Genomic DNA, 16,669 nt, shown 5'->3' on the forward strand with positions numbered 1-16,669 from the left:
AATTACGATCTTACAACTGTGTCATTCTTTTTTCTCTCTTTTTGGTACAATCATTACATCATGAGGTACAAAACTATTTCGATAAATAATATTCAAGAAAAACATCAATCAATACATGAAATAAGGTGACGCATAGTATAAGATGAGCCCTTCCATCCAAGTCATAGTTTTTACATGCAAATTCATTTGATCATGAGCATCAACCAAATTACCAGAATGAAAAGCCCCATATACCTTAAGTGTAGCAAATAGCAGCCTGCCGACCCCAACATGCACTACTACTGAGTTCAAGTTAGAAAGCACCAAATCACAGCACCTCAAAGCGATTATACAGAATAAGCAAGTGTGAGAAAATAAGCACCAAAATGAACTAAAGATTGTGTAGTTAATGAAAAGAAGAAGCTTGCCCTTGTCGCCGACAAAGTCACCCTGTTCGTGGAGTAGGTGTGAGCGAAAGTCTTACCGAAGTTATAATGAGAGTAAGATAGGTCTGTGTTCAGGCCATCTGGGTTAATTGTAGCCTGGCTGATTCCCAGGGGATCTAAGTCTGCTGAATGGTGGCCTCGAATCTAAAAGCAAAAGTGTCCATCAACTATAAACTGGATATTTTGGTTGTCGACACCAAGAATCTCTCTCTCCCCCTGATGTGTGTGAACCGGGCTATCCAGCCAATCAAATGAAGGCATGTTGTCATGGCGATGGGTCTCTTCTGCAGCGATGCGATCCGTTGCCTGAATAGTCAGGCTGTTGTTGGCCACTCATTTAATAATGGTCAGTTGGCAAAAGTGATTCAGCACAGTTAAAAGATATATGTTTGGTCATTGTATAATTGTTTCTGGACAGAACAGTTTAGAAGGATTGGTTCTAGACAGTTAAAGATAGCTATTGGTCATTCTTTGGTAGTTTAGCAGAATTGGTTTAGGATAGTTAAAAGATGTTGGTCATTCTTTGGACAGTTAGCAGTATTGATGCAGGACACTTACAGCAACAAAGAAGAAGAATTGGTTTAGAACACATAAGGATATGATGGTTGGCCACTCTACCGAGTTAGTTCCAGACAGTTAAGATCTAGTTTTCTACTTCTTAAGGGATGAATGTTGATCAGTAGACATCAAAGACATTTCAGACAATAGTCAGTTATCAGCGGTAAGAATCACTGTATGTTTTTTTTTAATAACCCTCTACATAGGACTGCTGACTGGGAGCAGGAACGGTCAGTTTAGAGTGGTCCGTTGCATTGTTAGAATCAGGACAGCTTGCCAAGGACAGATACTGGTCAGTAAGTATCAGTTTATTGGCACCAGTAGTTTAACCACTGATCATGAGGAGGGATTCAAGATTGTGTCAGTCTACCCAGCTGAACAAATAGGTATCAGCATCTTGCCAGGTAACCCTATGGAAAACGTCATCATCTAAAAGAAGCCTACTGTTTTCAGTCAAGATGGTTAAATAATTAGGTGTTTAAGTTGTTCATTATCTATGGACAAGAGTGGGAGTGCATGATATTGATGACCAGTTTTTTAATCTAATAAATGATCAATCTATTGGCCATACCAATTGATCTGATAGAACAGATCGCAGCTCAATAGTGTAACTAAAATTGGAAACATATGAAATGTGACTGAAAAAGTCCTAAAACAGGTCTGCACTTAAAAATTTCCATGAGAAACTTGTAAGTTTACAAGTAGTAATTAAAAGGTTATTGGTATGACGTGGGCATAAATTCAATGTTAGATAGAAAACCTCATACACTGTACCATTAAAACGATTTCTAGTAACTAATTGTATTACAGATTCAAGTTTAAAATCAAACTATTCAACTTCAATACAGGGGACTTTTTTTTAAATTGAACAAATTCAAATAATTAAAATTGTATTTGAAGGCGAGAAATTTTATAACATCATACTAGAAATCAAATTTTTTTTAATCTATTTGCAAGGAAAGTTAAAAGAAAATGTAAACATCCTGCTACAAAAGTTTACATTAAATGTACACCTGGTTTAGCACCCTGGATCTATGTGGAAAGTTTTGGAAAGTGATATCCAAATCCGCCTACAGCAGACGGTAATAACTAGGGATAAAAAGACTAAGAGACCCATGAACCAGGAAAGACATCTAATTTTTTTGCATACTTAATAGGTTTTCTTAAGAAAGTGTGGCAAGCTGTTTGTGATGATATGTGCTATTAACGCTGGTGATATTAAGTTCACAACATATATATACATGTAGTCACAAACAAGACTCCAGTGAAGTGTTTGGGGTCATAAAATAATTTCATGAACCTAGACACTGAAACTCACGACACAAACAAACGTACGATTTTCATTACATTGAGAGTGGCAAAAAGTGAGAAACTACCGGCATACACCGGTACCTGGTTCATTAATATCTGTGACTTCATGATGCAGTACAAGTGCCACTGAAATCTGTATTATTGTCTCGAGAAATATTGGGCAGCTAGGGCAACAGAATTTACATTAGGTCAGAGAAATACCTCACCCATATTCTATGACGAGTTGTTTATTTACATTGTACCATACCGTAAACTAATACGCTTTCTATGATTAGTCTATAATTAGTTTCTCTCGACAACACTATTTTTGGTACAGTTCTTGTGATTTTATATTTTGCGTTAAAAAAAAAAAAATCTATTAGACGAAGGACAATAAAAAAATATGAAAATGTATGAAATAATACAAACTTATATACGTTATCTTATTCAAATTTTAAATCAACCATCAAAAATAACATTTGCATAATCTTGTTCACAACCTCTATAATTAATTATTTTGAACAGAACAAGATTAAACATATTCAGTTTCGTTACACTTTTATCATGAAAACCAACTTGAGGTTTCCGAAAGTACCAAAAACTGTGTGATCTTGGAGAAGGTGAAGATTTAAGATCTACATGGTTCCTGAAACTAGGCGTAGAAGAAGGAAGATTGGTTTGTAATGTTTAGCTGTAGTAGATTAATATACAGAGTATACTATATTATACTAATACCAGAGTAGCTGTGAAAGATATACTACTAGAACCTATTACCAATAGTTGATTTGGTTTCATGATTTTCCAAGTTTGTGAATGAAACATCCAACCAATTTTCACAATTCGTACATCATGCTACTTGCCAAATTAAACTACTCGGGGAAAAATCAGACTTTTATTGAATTAAATTGATATCTGACTAACATAAAAATGTGTTCAAAAGCAACGGTCCACGTATTTTATAATTGTAGACATTTTGCACTAATTTTGATAAGTTGTAGAAAGTAGACATTATCAATATAATACAATTTATAATTAATTGCTGGTGTTTTCTTGAAGATGACATGAGGAGTGCAAGAAAATGTGGTAAGAATTGTGAAAGATTTGATGAATATTTATTTCATCCAAAACTCAAAAAAACCACAAAAAAACCCAACACCAAATGAAGCACATAGAATCCCATAGACTGTATAGGTAGATTACAGGGGACAAGACACTCCATATTACTCTGTTTATATGTCGACTCCGACATCAACCACTAAACTTTGAAGTAATGTGAATATCATGGTGCAATTTTGACATCATGGTTATGACAGGGTAATGATGACTTATTGAAAACAAACATTAGCTGTTCTTATGATACAATTTAAACAAACACTTCCATACAACATTGGGTTTCCCGCTCATATTATCTTACACTCCCAGTGACATACTGTACATATCATTACATACCCGCTATCAGAACACTTTCCAAGCATATTTTTTACAGTATAGTATTCCGTCTTTTCAAATTGCAGAGTTATCTGCTCTTGTGAGCAGGTATTGATTGTTAAGTCATTTGTTTGTGAGAGTAACGTCATACATTTGTGAGAAAACAACATATTTTTCTCACACAAACAAATGACGTAACAATCAATACCTGCTCACAAGAGAAGATAACTCTGCATGACGCAAAGACGGAATAACAACATCTGTGAATGTGGAACTATATCAACACCGATGCTATAAACCAAATATATTCAAATACAGAACATATTTTAATTATGTTCCTGGCAGAAAACACACAATTAAAAAGGGCTGCCATGTATGGCTAGCCATGGATCTGTTTCAATCACTCAAAATGGAAAGACTATCCTTTTAAAGAAGAAAAAATATAACAAAATATTGAAGGCTACCTACAGAGAAAGGGAAGATGAGCTAAAAATTTCAGAAATACTTCAAAATAAATCGTGACACCAGTAGCACAGTTTGTCCACAGAAATCTTTTAGCAACTAAATACAATAATGATTGTGTACGAGTGACGTCAAAATACAATGTATAGTCTTTTGAATTTAATGATACCCATACAGCTTAGTTTTAATAACTAAAGCATGCAAAAACTTAATAACAAAACTTCTTCTCTGAACTGGTGAATGCAAATTAACATTACAGGGGTGTAAAAATCAACTCTCAAGTACTGGCTCAATGTAATAAGCTAAATGTATACATCAGTGGGCTAGTACTTGTATAAATTGTACCAGTTCGATACTACAATATTGGTGAAGTGTAGTTTTATTCGGCTGGTGGATTTTTACACCCCTGAACGAACCAACGATAAACTAGTCTACTTGAACACATTCCGTGACTACTAGAACCGGGTTCATAAACGACACACTCCAGAACTCCAACAACACTTTTCTGAACTACTCGTGTTTCATCAACAACACATTCTCGAACTTCAACACATTGTGAAACTATTGTAGTTTACAAGCAATATACTTCTGAAATTATTACAAGTCAACAACTCCATGTAACGTTTAAGCCCACATGCTTTACAATCAATGTAATATATACACATGTATTCTGGTATAAGTTGCATAGGTGAAATAAAATCATACACCCTCCTACCCCTGTCCCCAAGATAATACTTTAATACTTATTCAATTTTAAAACTTATATCACAACTAAACCAGTTGCATATAAAATTATGTGAAATCTGAGACAATTTTTTTATAACATGATCTTGGGAAAAAAAATTGAACATGTGATGTCACCAAAGTTCATTCAGGCACTGCCCCGAGGTACATACAACTTTATCAAAATGTAAACAATGTGGAGATGAAAAACACAATTGTCAGCAACTTTTCGGTGACTTTTCAGTTTTATTTACAGTGAACCTGGTATTAATAGATATCATACTTTTCTGTCTGACTTTTCACAGTTTTATTTACAGTGAACCTGGTATTAATAGATACCATACTTTCAAAACGCTTGTATATTTTTCTGAAAAAATATGTAACAAAAAGATTTTTTAAATGTGCAGTCGGATCAAGACAAGTAGACAAATTCTGTACCTCTTAAAGTGCCTGATGCTCTTCATTAAATTATAACTATATTTTCTAAAATGAGATTTTATTTTGATTCAACTACAAAAAAAAGAAGCTGATTTGCACAAGGTTAAATTTAATTATTTTTATGGCGAGGACCAATTCTATATCTAAACATCCTGTTACCCACCTAATCCATAGTTAGTCGGAATCAACTCATACGGGGTTTCTGTATCTAGGTCAGCAGCCGCAATCCCCAAGGGGTCCAGGGATGCGACATTATGGCCTCTTGTCTGCAAGGTCACATGTCGATAGGGTTCAAAGGTCAATAACAATTCATTATATACATTTACATAGGTCAAAAGGCTCTTGTTTCTTAAATGACTTCAGGAAAAATTGGTCATATTTAGTTTTCTTTCAAAGGTATATTTTATATTTCTAAAAACCTATGCATTGAATACGTTTGATAAATCTTTCAGTAGATTGTATCATTTCTTCATTTCTTTAAATACTGTAACGAAAACAAAATTTAATGTTATATTTTCTTTTTTGTTTTCTTCATGATGTATAATTGTAAATATTAAATTGACGTTGGAAAAGTTATTTAAAATAATTATTTTTGGAAATTTATTTTGTTAGTTGAAATTTTATTTTTTGTTAGGAAATAGGAGCCAAGTGAAACAAAAGGAAGTGGAATGTACAAAATACACACAACAAAGGTTTCTACAAAACAAATCAGACACACTTGGACAAAATTAAAATAATACACAGAATGATTGCTTGTTTTGCAATTTATAGGAAATTTTAAGTGACAAGAATGTTGAAAGTAATGAAATATGCACATTTGTAATTCACATTAAAGCATCAGGAACAATCCAAAATATTGCAACCTACCTTTGGAAACAATATAAATCACTGCATATTACAGAAGCCTTAACAAAGTGTCTCCCTTCTTCCGTTTTTAGATATAATTGACACCTATGATATTCCGTCTTCAATAGAGATAATTTTTACTATTAAAAATTAATATGATTTCAATTTTTCTAGTTTTAGTTATGAATAGCTGCAACATGTTAACTGCATACCTTTATACAGGAAGGAAGCTTTAAACTCAGGCCCATGGGTTAGAATAGATTACCTGCTTTTTACTTGTATAATATTTCATGTTGAATATGATGCAAGTATATTAAGAGCGAAATCAATACAGGGCAAGAACCGGACAAAATTTACTAAACATTTCATCTACTGGGCCCCACCCATCTGTCTCAAGGTTCACCAAGCCCGTAGATCCTTAGGTTAAAATCTGTTTACAGATACTGAGGGAGTAGTCTTTCAAAGATCTGCCCCTTTCCTCCTTTGGCGCTACCGTTTTGCCGCCACTGGCCCAACCCCCCAGGATGGACAAATAAATTTATGTTATGTTATTATTTTTGTAATAATAATAATAAACTATGTTAAAACTCGGTCATTTGTACTGGAGGAGTAGGCTTTTAAATAGTTGCCATTATTTCCCCCTACTGGGCCCTTATATATATGACATTGAGTTCCCTTGGACCAAAAATGCTTCAGAAGTTCAGACCATATATTAGAATTCTTATACCACTACTGAAGCAATTGATGTTAAAAAATTAAACCTATTTTGCCTCATCCTTGTAAGTTATATCCTATGGAATGCAAATCTAATGCTATTAACATACCTGTGTCTACAGATAGCTATCAAATTCTACATTCAGCCTGACACTGGGCTATTTTCATTCAAAATGAGGACAAGAGTTAAATTTGACCGAATAAACATAATAACCAAGAGTATCAACATGACAGTCTCTGTAACAACAGACTGTGTAAACAAGGTCAACACCACACAACCATGAAAATGTTTATACAGCATTATAAATATATGTATATTCCAGCAATGTATTTACATACATTTTGTTTATCATCCCGCCCAATTGTTGATTTAATCTACAGAATCCAGGAACTATTTGGGTACCGTAGGTGTATCAAGCAGGAAAACATGTAAACATGTGAAAAGTCAGGTGAGGACAATGGCCAAACCCTGTCAGTGTACCTAAGACATGGCTTCATGTACCATATAATGTAGGCCAATAGTGTGTGTGACAGATTCAAACTTAGGTGGTGTACCTAAGACATGGCTACATGTACATGTACCATATAATGTAGGCCAATAGTGTGTGTGACAGATTCAAACTTAGGTGGTATACCTAGGACATGGCTACATGTACATGTACCATATAATGTAGGCCAATAGTCTATGTGACAGATTCAAACGTAGGTGGTATACCTAGGACATAGCTAATAGGGAAGGTATCACTGATGTGTTTTGACAGACACATACCTGTGTAGTGAACATAAATGTAGGACTTAGGCTAGCTCGGTGTCGCTGATGTAATTGACAGACACATACCTAGGGTGCGTACCTATGGCTTGGCTATAAAGGGTAGATCATTCACCTGTGTGTGACTGACACAAACTGGCCTAGCATAGTACCCATGGATTAGCAGGTGTGTTGATCAAGGTGTATGTGTGACAGTTTAAATCACAAGGAGATATCAAAACTTGCATCGAAAAGTGAAGCAATCACAGCCACTCCCGAAGATCAAATTTCTGTAAACACATTAGTCCAGCTGGATGAATTCAAAAGTTTGAAGACCTTATCAGAAAAAAATTGTTACAAAACAACATATAATGTCACACAAATATGATGCTTGTCTTCAACCATACAGAAGTAAAGGGCAGAACAAGAAACAAAAAACAGCTTATCTGACCTTTGACCCCAAATTTTTAAGTGACTTTGGACTTGCACATAGGAAATATAAAGGTCAGGACAAGAACAACAGCATGATTGTTGACCTATATTAATGACCTTGACCTAGGGGTTAGGAACCAATAAGTAGCACCTGTTTAATATAATACCAGTGGTAATACTAGTATCGAGAGAGTCTATAGACATCTTCATCAGCTATACCTAATTGTGGTCATCAAAAATGAAAACATCACATTTTATATATGATATCAATCTCCACTAGTGACCTTGACCTTGGAATAAGGAAACTGAAATGGTAAATGACACCCAGAATCATGGTGATGCATGTGTTCAGTGTTTTAAGAGATATACATTCTTGATCTTCATCCATTCAGAACAACTTTTTAGTACAAGACGGACGTACATTGCTGTATATAGTAAGTCACGCTGCACTGGTACATACACACTACCTGGTAATAACTTATCCTTAAAGGAATTTCTGAGGCACAGAGAATTTCTCCACTCAATTGTCAATAAAATCAGACAGGGATAGGCCCATTTGCATTGCTTTATTTTCGGAATGTGAAATATGCATTGACACTGGGAAAATCGACAGTTCTAGGGAAAGGCTGTATGCCCGCATAATTTTTTATGAAGAGACAAGTATATACATGTAGTAGGAAATATCTATGTATAGTAAATGATGAAATTATGAGAAACACTGAATCACACTATGGGTTATTTTAGTTCTAGTACATGTACCTTCATTAGTTGGTCTTGTTATGGACAGGGCAGTAAATCTACATTTAATTTCTCAAATATTACTGACCACTTGAACTTTATTAATGCAGCATATGGCCCACGCATTATACAGGTATTACAGACAGAGGACAGAACACATTACAAACAACTCCTCAACATTTTAGGAAGGATGTTTTGATGATGTTTGATATAATATATAAAATATATATGGGATCAATGCTGAAAAGGAGACTTTCATTAATGTCAACAAATAGAACATACAATGTCAATACAAATATCACAAGGTAATATAAACAGGGAGATTGAAGATCATGTAATCATAAAATAATTCTGTTTGGGAATCATAACTTTTGCATCAGTTTGTATGAATTATCATAAATTGTCAAGTTCATTCAATTATTATGTAATTACCACTTTCCTAAAGTAGGTTTAATAAAGTGACTATTTTTTTAAACTTACTCATTGACAATGCCGTACAAAATTAGAAAATTTACATTTCTTATATAAGTGATTTAACATGTCTTATTTATTGTAATTAGAATATTTTCAGAAAAGTGAATAAAATGTAGCAAAATATACACACCTGATATGCCCTTATAAGGGCCTGGACGGATAAATGATCAGTGATTTCTTTCTCCCCCACAGCCCCTGGCTGCATGCCTGTGGCCCCAACAGGAATCATGCTTCCGCCAAGGGAAGGGGGGCGGGCATAGGCCTCTCCTGGCTGGGCACCTTGTGAGACCATTTTGAAATGGGAGTCCCAAGACTGTATTGAAGAAAAATAGAAATTTTATTAAATCATATCCACGGTTTGTAATTAATATATTTTTTGAAGTCAAAAGTGCCAACACAGCAGATTCTGGGACTGTAAAAGATTATTTGTAGCAATTTGTAAGTGAAGACCCAGAACCACGATTAATTTTCTTCTGTACCTTTTAGATCTCAACTCATTCAACCCTGAAATTTCATAATGAACTATTCCAACCTTTGAACTGGAAGAGTTCAAATTTGTTTTAAGGGGTGAAAGAGTTAAAGGCGACAATGGATTGCTTAAATATGAGCTTTTGCCCTATCCAATGCTAAATAAGGTATCAGTATTTTCCCATTCCATATTATTTATTTTCTTTTGGCAGTGTTTGTCAAGAAGCCTCTACATAGCCTGCTGCTATAACAATGTGACCAAATTTAACATGCAGTATCATGGTCTTATGACTAAGTTCTGATATTTCATTGCGCTGACTGTTGAGTAACCCTATCACCTGTACCACGCTGTCATCTAATTATGACCTTAATAAGCTGCACACTGTCATCATAATGTGTGAGTCATGACGTTATCGCTGTGGACGATGTCATCATGTGACCTTAGCTGTTGTGATCGTCACTCATCATAAGACCTTATACTATAGCTGTTGACGCTGCCATCATACATTATGTATGTACGCTGACAAAATTAGTGTCTAATACGTTTACACTAGTTGTGGACACATGGATAGATAGATATAAAGAGCTTTATGTGATTGGTAAAATGTCCATAGCTAGTAGCTACATGTATTCGTAAGTGACCCTGTATCATGATAGCTTGCTGAAAACTGCACTTGACAATAAGTTTCAGCTTCAAGAAGAGAATAATATCAGTTCATGAATGACACCAATTTCTCTCAATTTAAGGGTGATGATAGCGCGAAGAAAATTTTAAATTGAAGGGAGATTATTTTTTGTCATATCAGACCAAAAAAAAATTGTGTTTAGGGTTGCATGGGCAAAAAAAACAAGGGCAGGTAGGTCGATTTGTTTGATTTTTTTTTTGTATATTTTTGTGTACCGTGTGGTCATGTGATTATGATTATAGTATTGTATGTTAAACAAAGAATGACATCAACAAGTTCCATTTGGAGGCAAATTGTGCTCTATATGCTTACATTTAGTGCCAACGTGAAACTCAAAGCCATTTTGAAAGGCAAGGAACCTTCTAAAATTCGAAAATCAGCGGTTTTTTTCATTTTTTTTTTCATCAAAAAGTTTTGGGACGGGGGTAAAAAGCTATGGTCCGTTCAGCCTCATATCATCTTAAACTCAGGATTAATCAGCATTGTTGATAAACAAGTGTTTTATCAGCCCATTTGACATCCGGTTTGGCCACAAATATGTTTGTTTATCAGGCCTGTGTCAACATTTAAAATTGACTGACAGTATTAAGAATCCTCTTTATCTATAATCAAATATTTGCTTTTGAATAAATGAGTTTGAGAGCATCGTCATAATGCAGAAGAAAAGTTCAGGCCAAAATATAAAAAAATAAATTAAGTATTTAACCTTTTGACTTCCACTATGTAAAAGAAATCCAAGAATTTAAGATTTGCTAGTGTTTAGCACCCATAGGGTGGTTTTAACTTCTAGCTAGTGTTAACCTGTTATAGGCCAAACTTTGCTCAATGTCATCATTTGGTCTCATAATTATAACAAGAGGCCCAAGGGCCTTAGCGGTCACCTGAGTTATATCATAGGTACTGGTAGCTTTATTTTATTGTTTAGATGTGATGTGGAAATCAGCATGTAAACTAAGTGAAATACAATACTAATGTCATGTCATCAAAGGATAAGAATTTTAAAATATTGGTGACTGTTCCCTTTGGGGCCCAACCCTAGACCCTGGGTATGGGGCAGGAATCCCAATTTTACCATGTAATACCCTCATTCACCAAAGATGATTCTGACTTAGTTTGAGTAATTTTCTGCTGAAAATCGAAAAAATATACCCAAAAGTGTTATTTCCCTATATAAACTATAGTAAACTTTACCCCCTCCCAAAGAGAGTACAGATAGCTCAGGGGTCCTGAAATTTACAATTTAAATAAAGCCCCTGATGACCTTTCTTTCTATGCAGAGAAAATGACTGTAGTACCTCCGAGTCTGGAGAAGAAGATTTTTGAATTATTGGTTAATTTCCCTTTGGGGCCCCACCCTGGTCCCAGGGGTTGGGGTAGGAATCCCAATTTTACAATTTTGTAGCCTCATCTACTAAGGATGATTCTGACCAAGTTTGAAAAAATTCCATCCCCTGGTTCTCGAGAAGAAGTTGAAAATGAAAAGTTAACGCAAGACGCACAACGACGGACGGAAAGCGATTAGAATAGGTCACTTGAGCAAATCTAAAAAAAATATAGCTTTAACTTTGTGGGGAGGTTTTGCTGTGTTTCCATTTAATTGGTCAAATGTGTTCAATTTTAAAAATGAGGCCGTTTTCACCCCAAGGAAACTTTAGTGGACTCTACCATACATTTATCTGGATGAGTCTATTGTGTTCCAGTGGTGAAAGGGTCGACCCTGGCCATCCCTGTCCCCCACTTACAGTTACGCATTCATAGTTATCTATAGGCTATGACTGATAAAGCTGTCAACAGATTAAATGTGTACATAGTTCCATAAGGTTACAATATATCTGTGACCACGAGGAGATTATACAGGCTAAGGTTTTAAGCATTTTGACTTGCTGAAGTATGATTGGAAATATTATTACTTTTTTGTTTGTTTCAAATCTACAATTCTCATCCCGGTAAAATTTCAGCCACTTCCTATCAACTGTGTATTAAGGAAAAATTGCTCTTTAGCTCATTTGGTAAACCATACTAGTAAACCAGAGGCCCCTGATTCAACCCCCTATTGATCCCTGGCTACATTGATGCCCACATATAGATCCATGAAATATTGACAGAAATACTTCGCCTGGCTCTAACACTCAGGACTACTAGTTCTTTCCTGGAAGTTGAGTACAATAATGTATGTTATCCTGGTAAAATACTAGACGTTTCTACTAAGTCACTACTTATTTAGCTAAGGAGAATTTTTCTTTAGCTCATTTGGTACAGGCTATTAGCCAGCCACCCGGGCATCCACCTGTCTTTTTGACAGGCAGTTTTCTGAAAGGGACCTATTTTGACAGGGAACTTTCCACTATATAACATTACTATTTTATATCAATTTTGACAGGCAAATTTTTCAAATTAGTTATAGTATCATTATATCATTATCAACGTTTCGGACTGGGACAATTGAAATCCTGATTTGGTAAAGCGCATGTCAGACCAGTAAGCCAGAGGTCCGACTCAATGTCTAGCCACGGAATTGTAAAAACAATGACCTCTGTTACATAATTAAGGAACAAATCGTGAAAACAATTGTTTCTATATTTTCCTTCAGCCAATACATATTTGAGGCTTTTATGATATACATCTAGTTATTACTTATCATACAGGGCAAGTCAGTGGTCAATATACATGAATAAAATGTCTGGTCAGTACCCCTGGCTCTGCCAGAACACTAGGGAAGGTCAGTGGTTTAATCAAATTTATTGAATATTCATGGGTCTGTCATAATCAGAAGGTTAGCGATTTTATCAAATTTAGTCATGGAGCTCTGTCAGAAACCTGGCGAAAGTCAGTGAATTAATTAAATCTATTAGTATTCATGGTATAAATATATATGGCTACTTATATGAACTAACATGCTTAGATACAGTAGTCTAGATACAGAATGTTCTCAATGGTGAATATATAAATGTGGCAAGTGCAGTGGACAAAAAAAGGGCATTGTGCACATCTAGGCATGCCCACCAATACTCATGCCAAGTTTCATTTATTTAAATCTGTCTCGTAATCATTGAGAAATCGCAGAGAAAGAAGGGGAAAGAAGAAGAAAAACAGTAAAACAATAAGCTCTCAAAATTTGCTTTGGTGACTTAAAACTGACAGTGCAAGTTAACAAGAGGCCCATGGGCCTTAACAGTCACCGGATATATTTATACAGAGAGTTGATTTTGTTTTTAACATGAACAGAAATATTATTCAAAGTGACAAAAAGGGTAGGGTCGGGCCCAAAATTTTCAAAGTATCAAACTGTCAACTCAAGGTTATAATTCCAAGTTATTAACATGTAATATTTAAAGCTTCATTTGCCATTATAAACCATAATAAAGTTTGCCCCCCCCCCCCCCCTTCCCCAGGGGGTAAACGTGAGACCCTAGGGTCAGAAACCTTAAGACCCTTCCATCTATGAAGAGTGTTTGATTCTACCATATCTGGGTCTTGAGAAGAAGATTTTTGAAATTTCAGTCAATTCAACCCTTTTTGGCCCCATCCATCAGCCCTGTTGGGTCAGTCAGTGCTCATATGTGCATACTATCAAACTGCTACCTATTACTGAAAATGCTAACCTAAATTGAATTACTTCCAAAGGAAATTAAACAAATGTTGGTCCAAAATGTGATTTCCCTATATAAAGTATAGTAAAGTTTACCCCATCCCCAGGGGGAAATGTGAGACCCCAGGGTCATGAAATTCACAAATTTGGTAGAGCACCTTAAGACCCTTCCATCTATGAAGAGTATTTGATTCTACCATATCTGGGTCAATTTTACTCTTTTTGGCCCCGCCGCTCAGGCCCCTGGGGTCTTGGGACTAAACCAGCCACTCTTTTTGTTGACCTTTGTCCATGGAAGATTCCTGCAAAATTTCATTGAAATTGGTTCAGGGGTTTTTGAGAAGTCGAAAATGTAAATTGTTTACGGACACACGACGGACGATGACGGACGATGACGGACAAAAGGCGATCGCAATAGGTCACTTGAGACTTTGTCTCAGGTGACCTAAAAAGCTTTCAATTGAGATTAAAAAAAAAAATCAAAATGTGTAAACCATAGATTAAGGATGGGCTCCCCTGGCCCTATGTGCAAGATGCATGCATGTAGATTATAGTAGGTAAGCACAAACATAAGCAACATTCATAATAGTGTTCAAAGTACAACTTAGACTACGGCAAATACACTGTTGGTCTTTTTCCAAAAACACACATATATATATACATATACATACTTTACTATCGGATTCTTTTTTGGCAAGACTACAGTTCTTCCAAATCAACTTAACTCACTTGGCATCAGTGATATGTAAAATATTATTCTTTAATTAAGCTGCAATTTAAGACTGTTGCCATTGTGTGTGCAAGCCTTTTTAATCAAGTATATAATTGCTAACTTTCGTTGTTTTTCAAAAATCATTTGTAAATTGTATGCATGTACAGCACCTTACACCATGCTAAAAATAATTTAATTGCAGACAGCCACCAGGTAAATTAAGGTTCCTTCTAACAATCCTCATCTCGATTTTAAAACTTCAATGGAAGTGGGTGTTTGCAGGACCAGGGGGACATATTTTTGTGAGGCATCAATTGATGGCCCCAATTTGAATAAAGTTTATTGCATATTAATTGTACTGTATCTGTACGGTGTTTTTTTTATTTAGGTTTCTCAAATCCTAAAGCATTAAATGAACCTGTAAATATTTTACTCTAGTCACGTTACTTATTTGGACATGATTTCGGTACACATTATAAGAAAAGGTCCCCAAATTGCGCTGGCTGGTTATCAGGTTTATTTAACTTAAGGTTAAAGATAATTTCAAGTTGCATAAAAACACAAGGGAAATCTAGTTACAAATTGAAATTTAACTCATCAGTGTTAGATACACCTGATACTCCAATACCAATTAGTATTAATGGTATGGAAATAATAAATAATACAAACATGAATGTCTGTCAATATCTTATGGTCACTGATATGACACTAAATATAGATTGTCATCACTGACAATAGTTTGTCAATAGTCTCACTGACAATAGTTTGTCAATGTTCAATATAATTTAATATTGAAGAAATGGTTTGGAATCTATTCTAGCGTTCCGAGAAACCAGCAAATTACATTTTTTTAAACCCCCAAACAGCTGGTTGTGTGTATCCTTAGTTATCAAGAACTGCTCGAAGTAACTAGGGATCTAGGGATACAGAATTTATAAATCTATAGAATATACTTTTTCAGTACCCCAAATTCATAACTCGATGGAATAAAACATTTAGAACATTTCACATCATATCACTTAATACCTTATGGACACTATTGGTATCCTTAAGCCACGAATTGTACATTTCCTCAACATAGGCAGAGGATGTGCCATTGAGGAATGGTTCTGCTGCAGCCTTGGTCGCATATTTTCGAGCAGTCGGACCCCGGCTAGTTTGACTGTCTTTTGAATTTGAAGATAGTTTGGCCTGTGAACATGGCCTACAATATTGCAGAACTTTTGTAGATGTTGCAGGCCTAGCAAGGCCACAACATATAGTCTTCACACGATACATCACGTCCTTTCTTTGTGGAAATGTCTCAAATTATGGCACAGATTTGAAAATATCCGACGATCCAGCCTGGCTTTTCACAAACACCGCTTGTTTCGGCACATAAACACTCCTTTTTTATATTGACCTTGTCAGAAAGGTGCTAATGACCTCCCCTGGGAAATTGAAGTCGGTTAAGAAAATATCGACGAAGTGAACAGAAAGTCTACCAGGTTGGTTAACTTTCACATAAATTAGACATAATTCTGTCTATCTTCGTGTAGTTAGTTGCAAATTCCCCGTCACGGAGTGATTCACAGGAAATATTATGAAGGTGTCCTCAGGAGTCGAGTCAGAAGATGGCGACTGTTGCAAAAGTTCACTTCTCGGTCCTGTAAGTAAACAACATTGAGCGTTATTACATGGTAGGGAAATACATGCGTGTACCAGATGACTTTTATAATATACCCTTTTTGCATAGAAAAACAAACAACGCATAATTATTGTATACTTACGTCGGAAAATGCTATGTTTTCTTATACCGAACAGCCAGCTGTTAAGATATTTCTTATGACGTCACTACCGAACGTGTAATTTGTAACACGGGTTTTGATTGGATGAAACGGAGTTACCCTCCAAAAAGGATTTCCAATGGATATCCCCATTACTGTATGGAAGAGTGTA

The 16,669-nt window shown here is 35.4% G+C and overlaps 1 protein-coding gene across 2 annotated transcripts in view; it reads right to left on the reverse strand.

Annotated features, from left to right (window-relative positions):
• Positions 1–16,609, reverse strand: part of LOC110448582 (2-oxoglutarate dehydrogenase, mitochondrial-like) — a 37,773-nt gene extending 21,164 nt beyond the window's left edge. Inside the window, exons 1-4 of one of the 2 annotated variants that reach the window (XM_021494899.1) lie at positions 16,501–16,609; positions 15,758–16,377; positions 9,407–9,589; positions 464–569 (exon numbers count right to left, since the gene is read on the reverse strand). In XM_021494899.1, coding sequence (XP_021350574.1) covers positions 464–569; positions 9,407–9,589; positions 15,758–16,009 — 541 coding nt within the window. In that variant the 5' untranslated portion in view covers positions 16,010–16,377; positions 16,501–16,609. Of the gene's footprint in view, positions 1–463; positions 570–5,487; positions 5,591–9,406; positions 9,590–15,757; positions 16,378–16,500 lie in introns of both variants that reach the window. The other variant, XM_021494900.1, reaches the window with a different exon arrangement.
• Between the last annotated feature and the right edge of the window lie 60 nt (positions 16,610–16,669).

This window comes from Mizuhopecten yessoensis, unplaced genomic scaffold, assembly GCF_002113885.1.
Source record: "Mizuhopecten yessoensis strain PY_sf001 unplaced genomic scaffold, ASM211388v2 scaffold4121, whole genome shotgun sequence".
In the NCBI taxonomy this organism is placed as follows: Eukaryota; Metazoa; Mollusca; class Bivalvia; order Pectinida; family Pectinidae; genus Mizuhopecten; species Mizuhopecten yessoensis.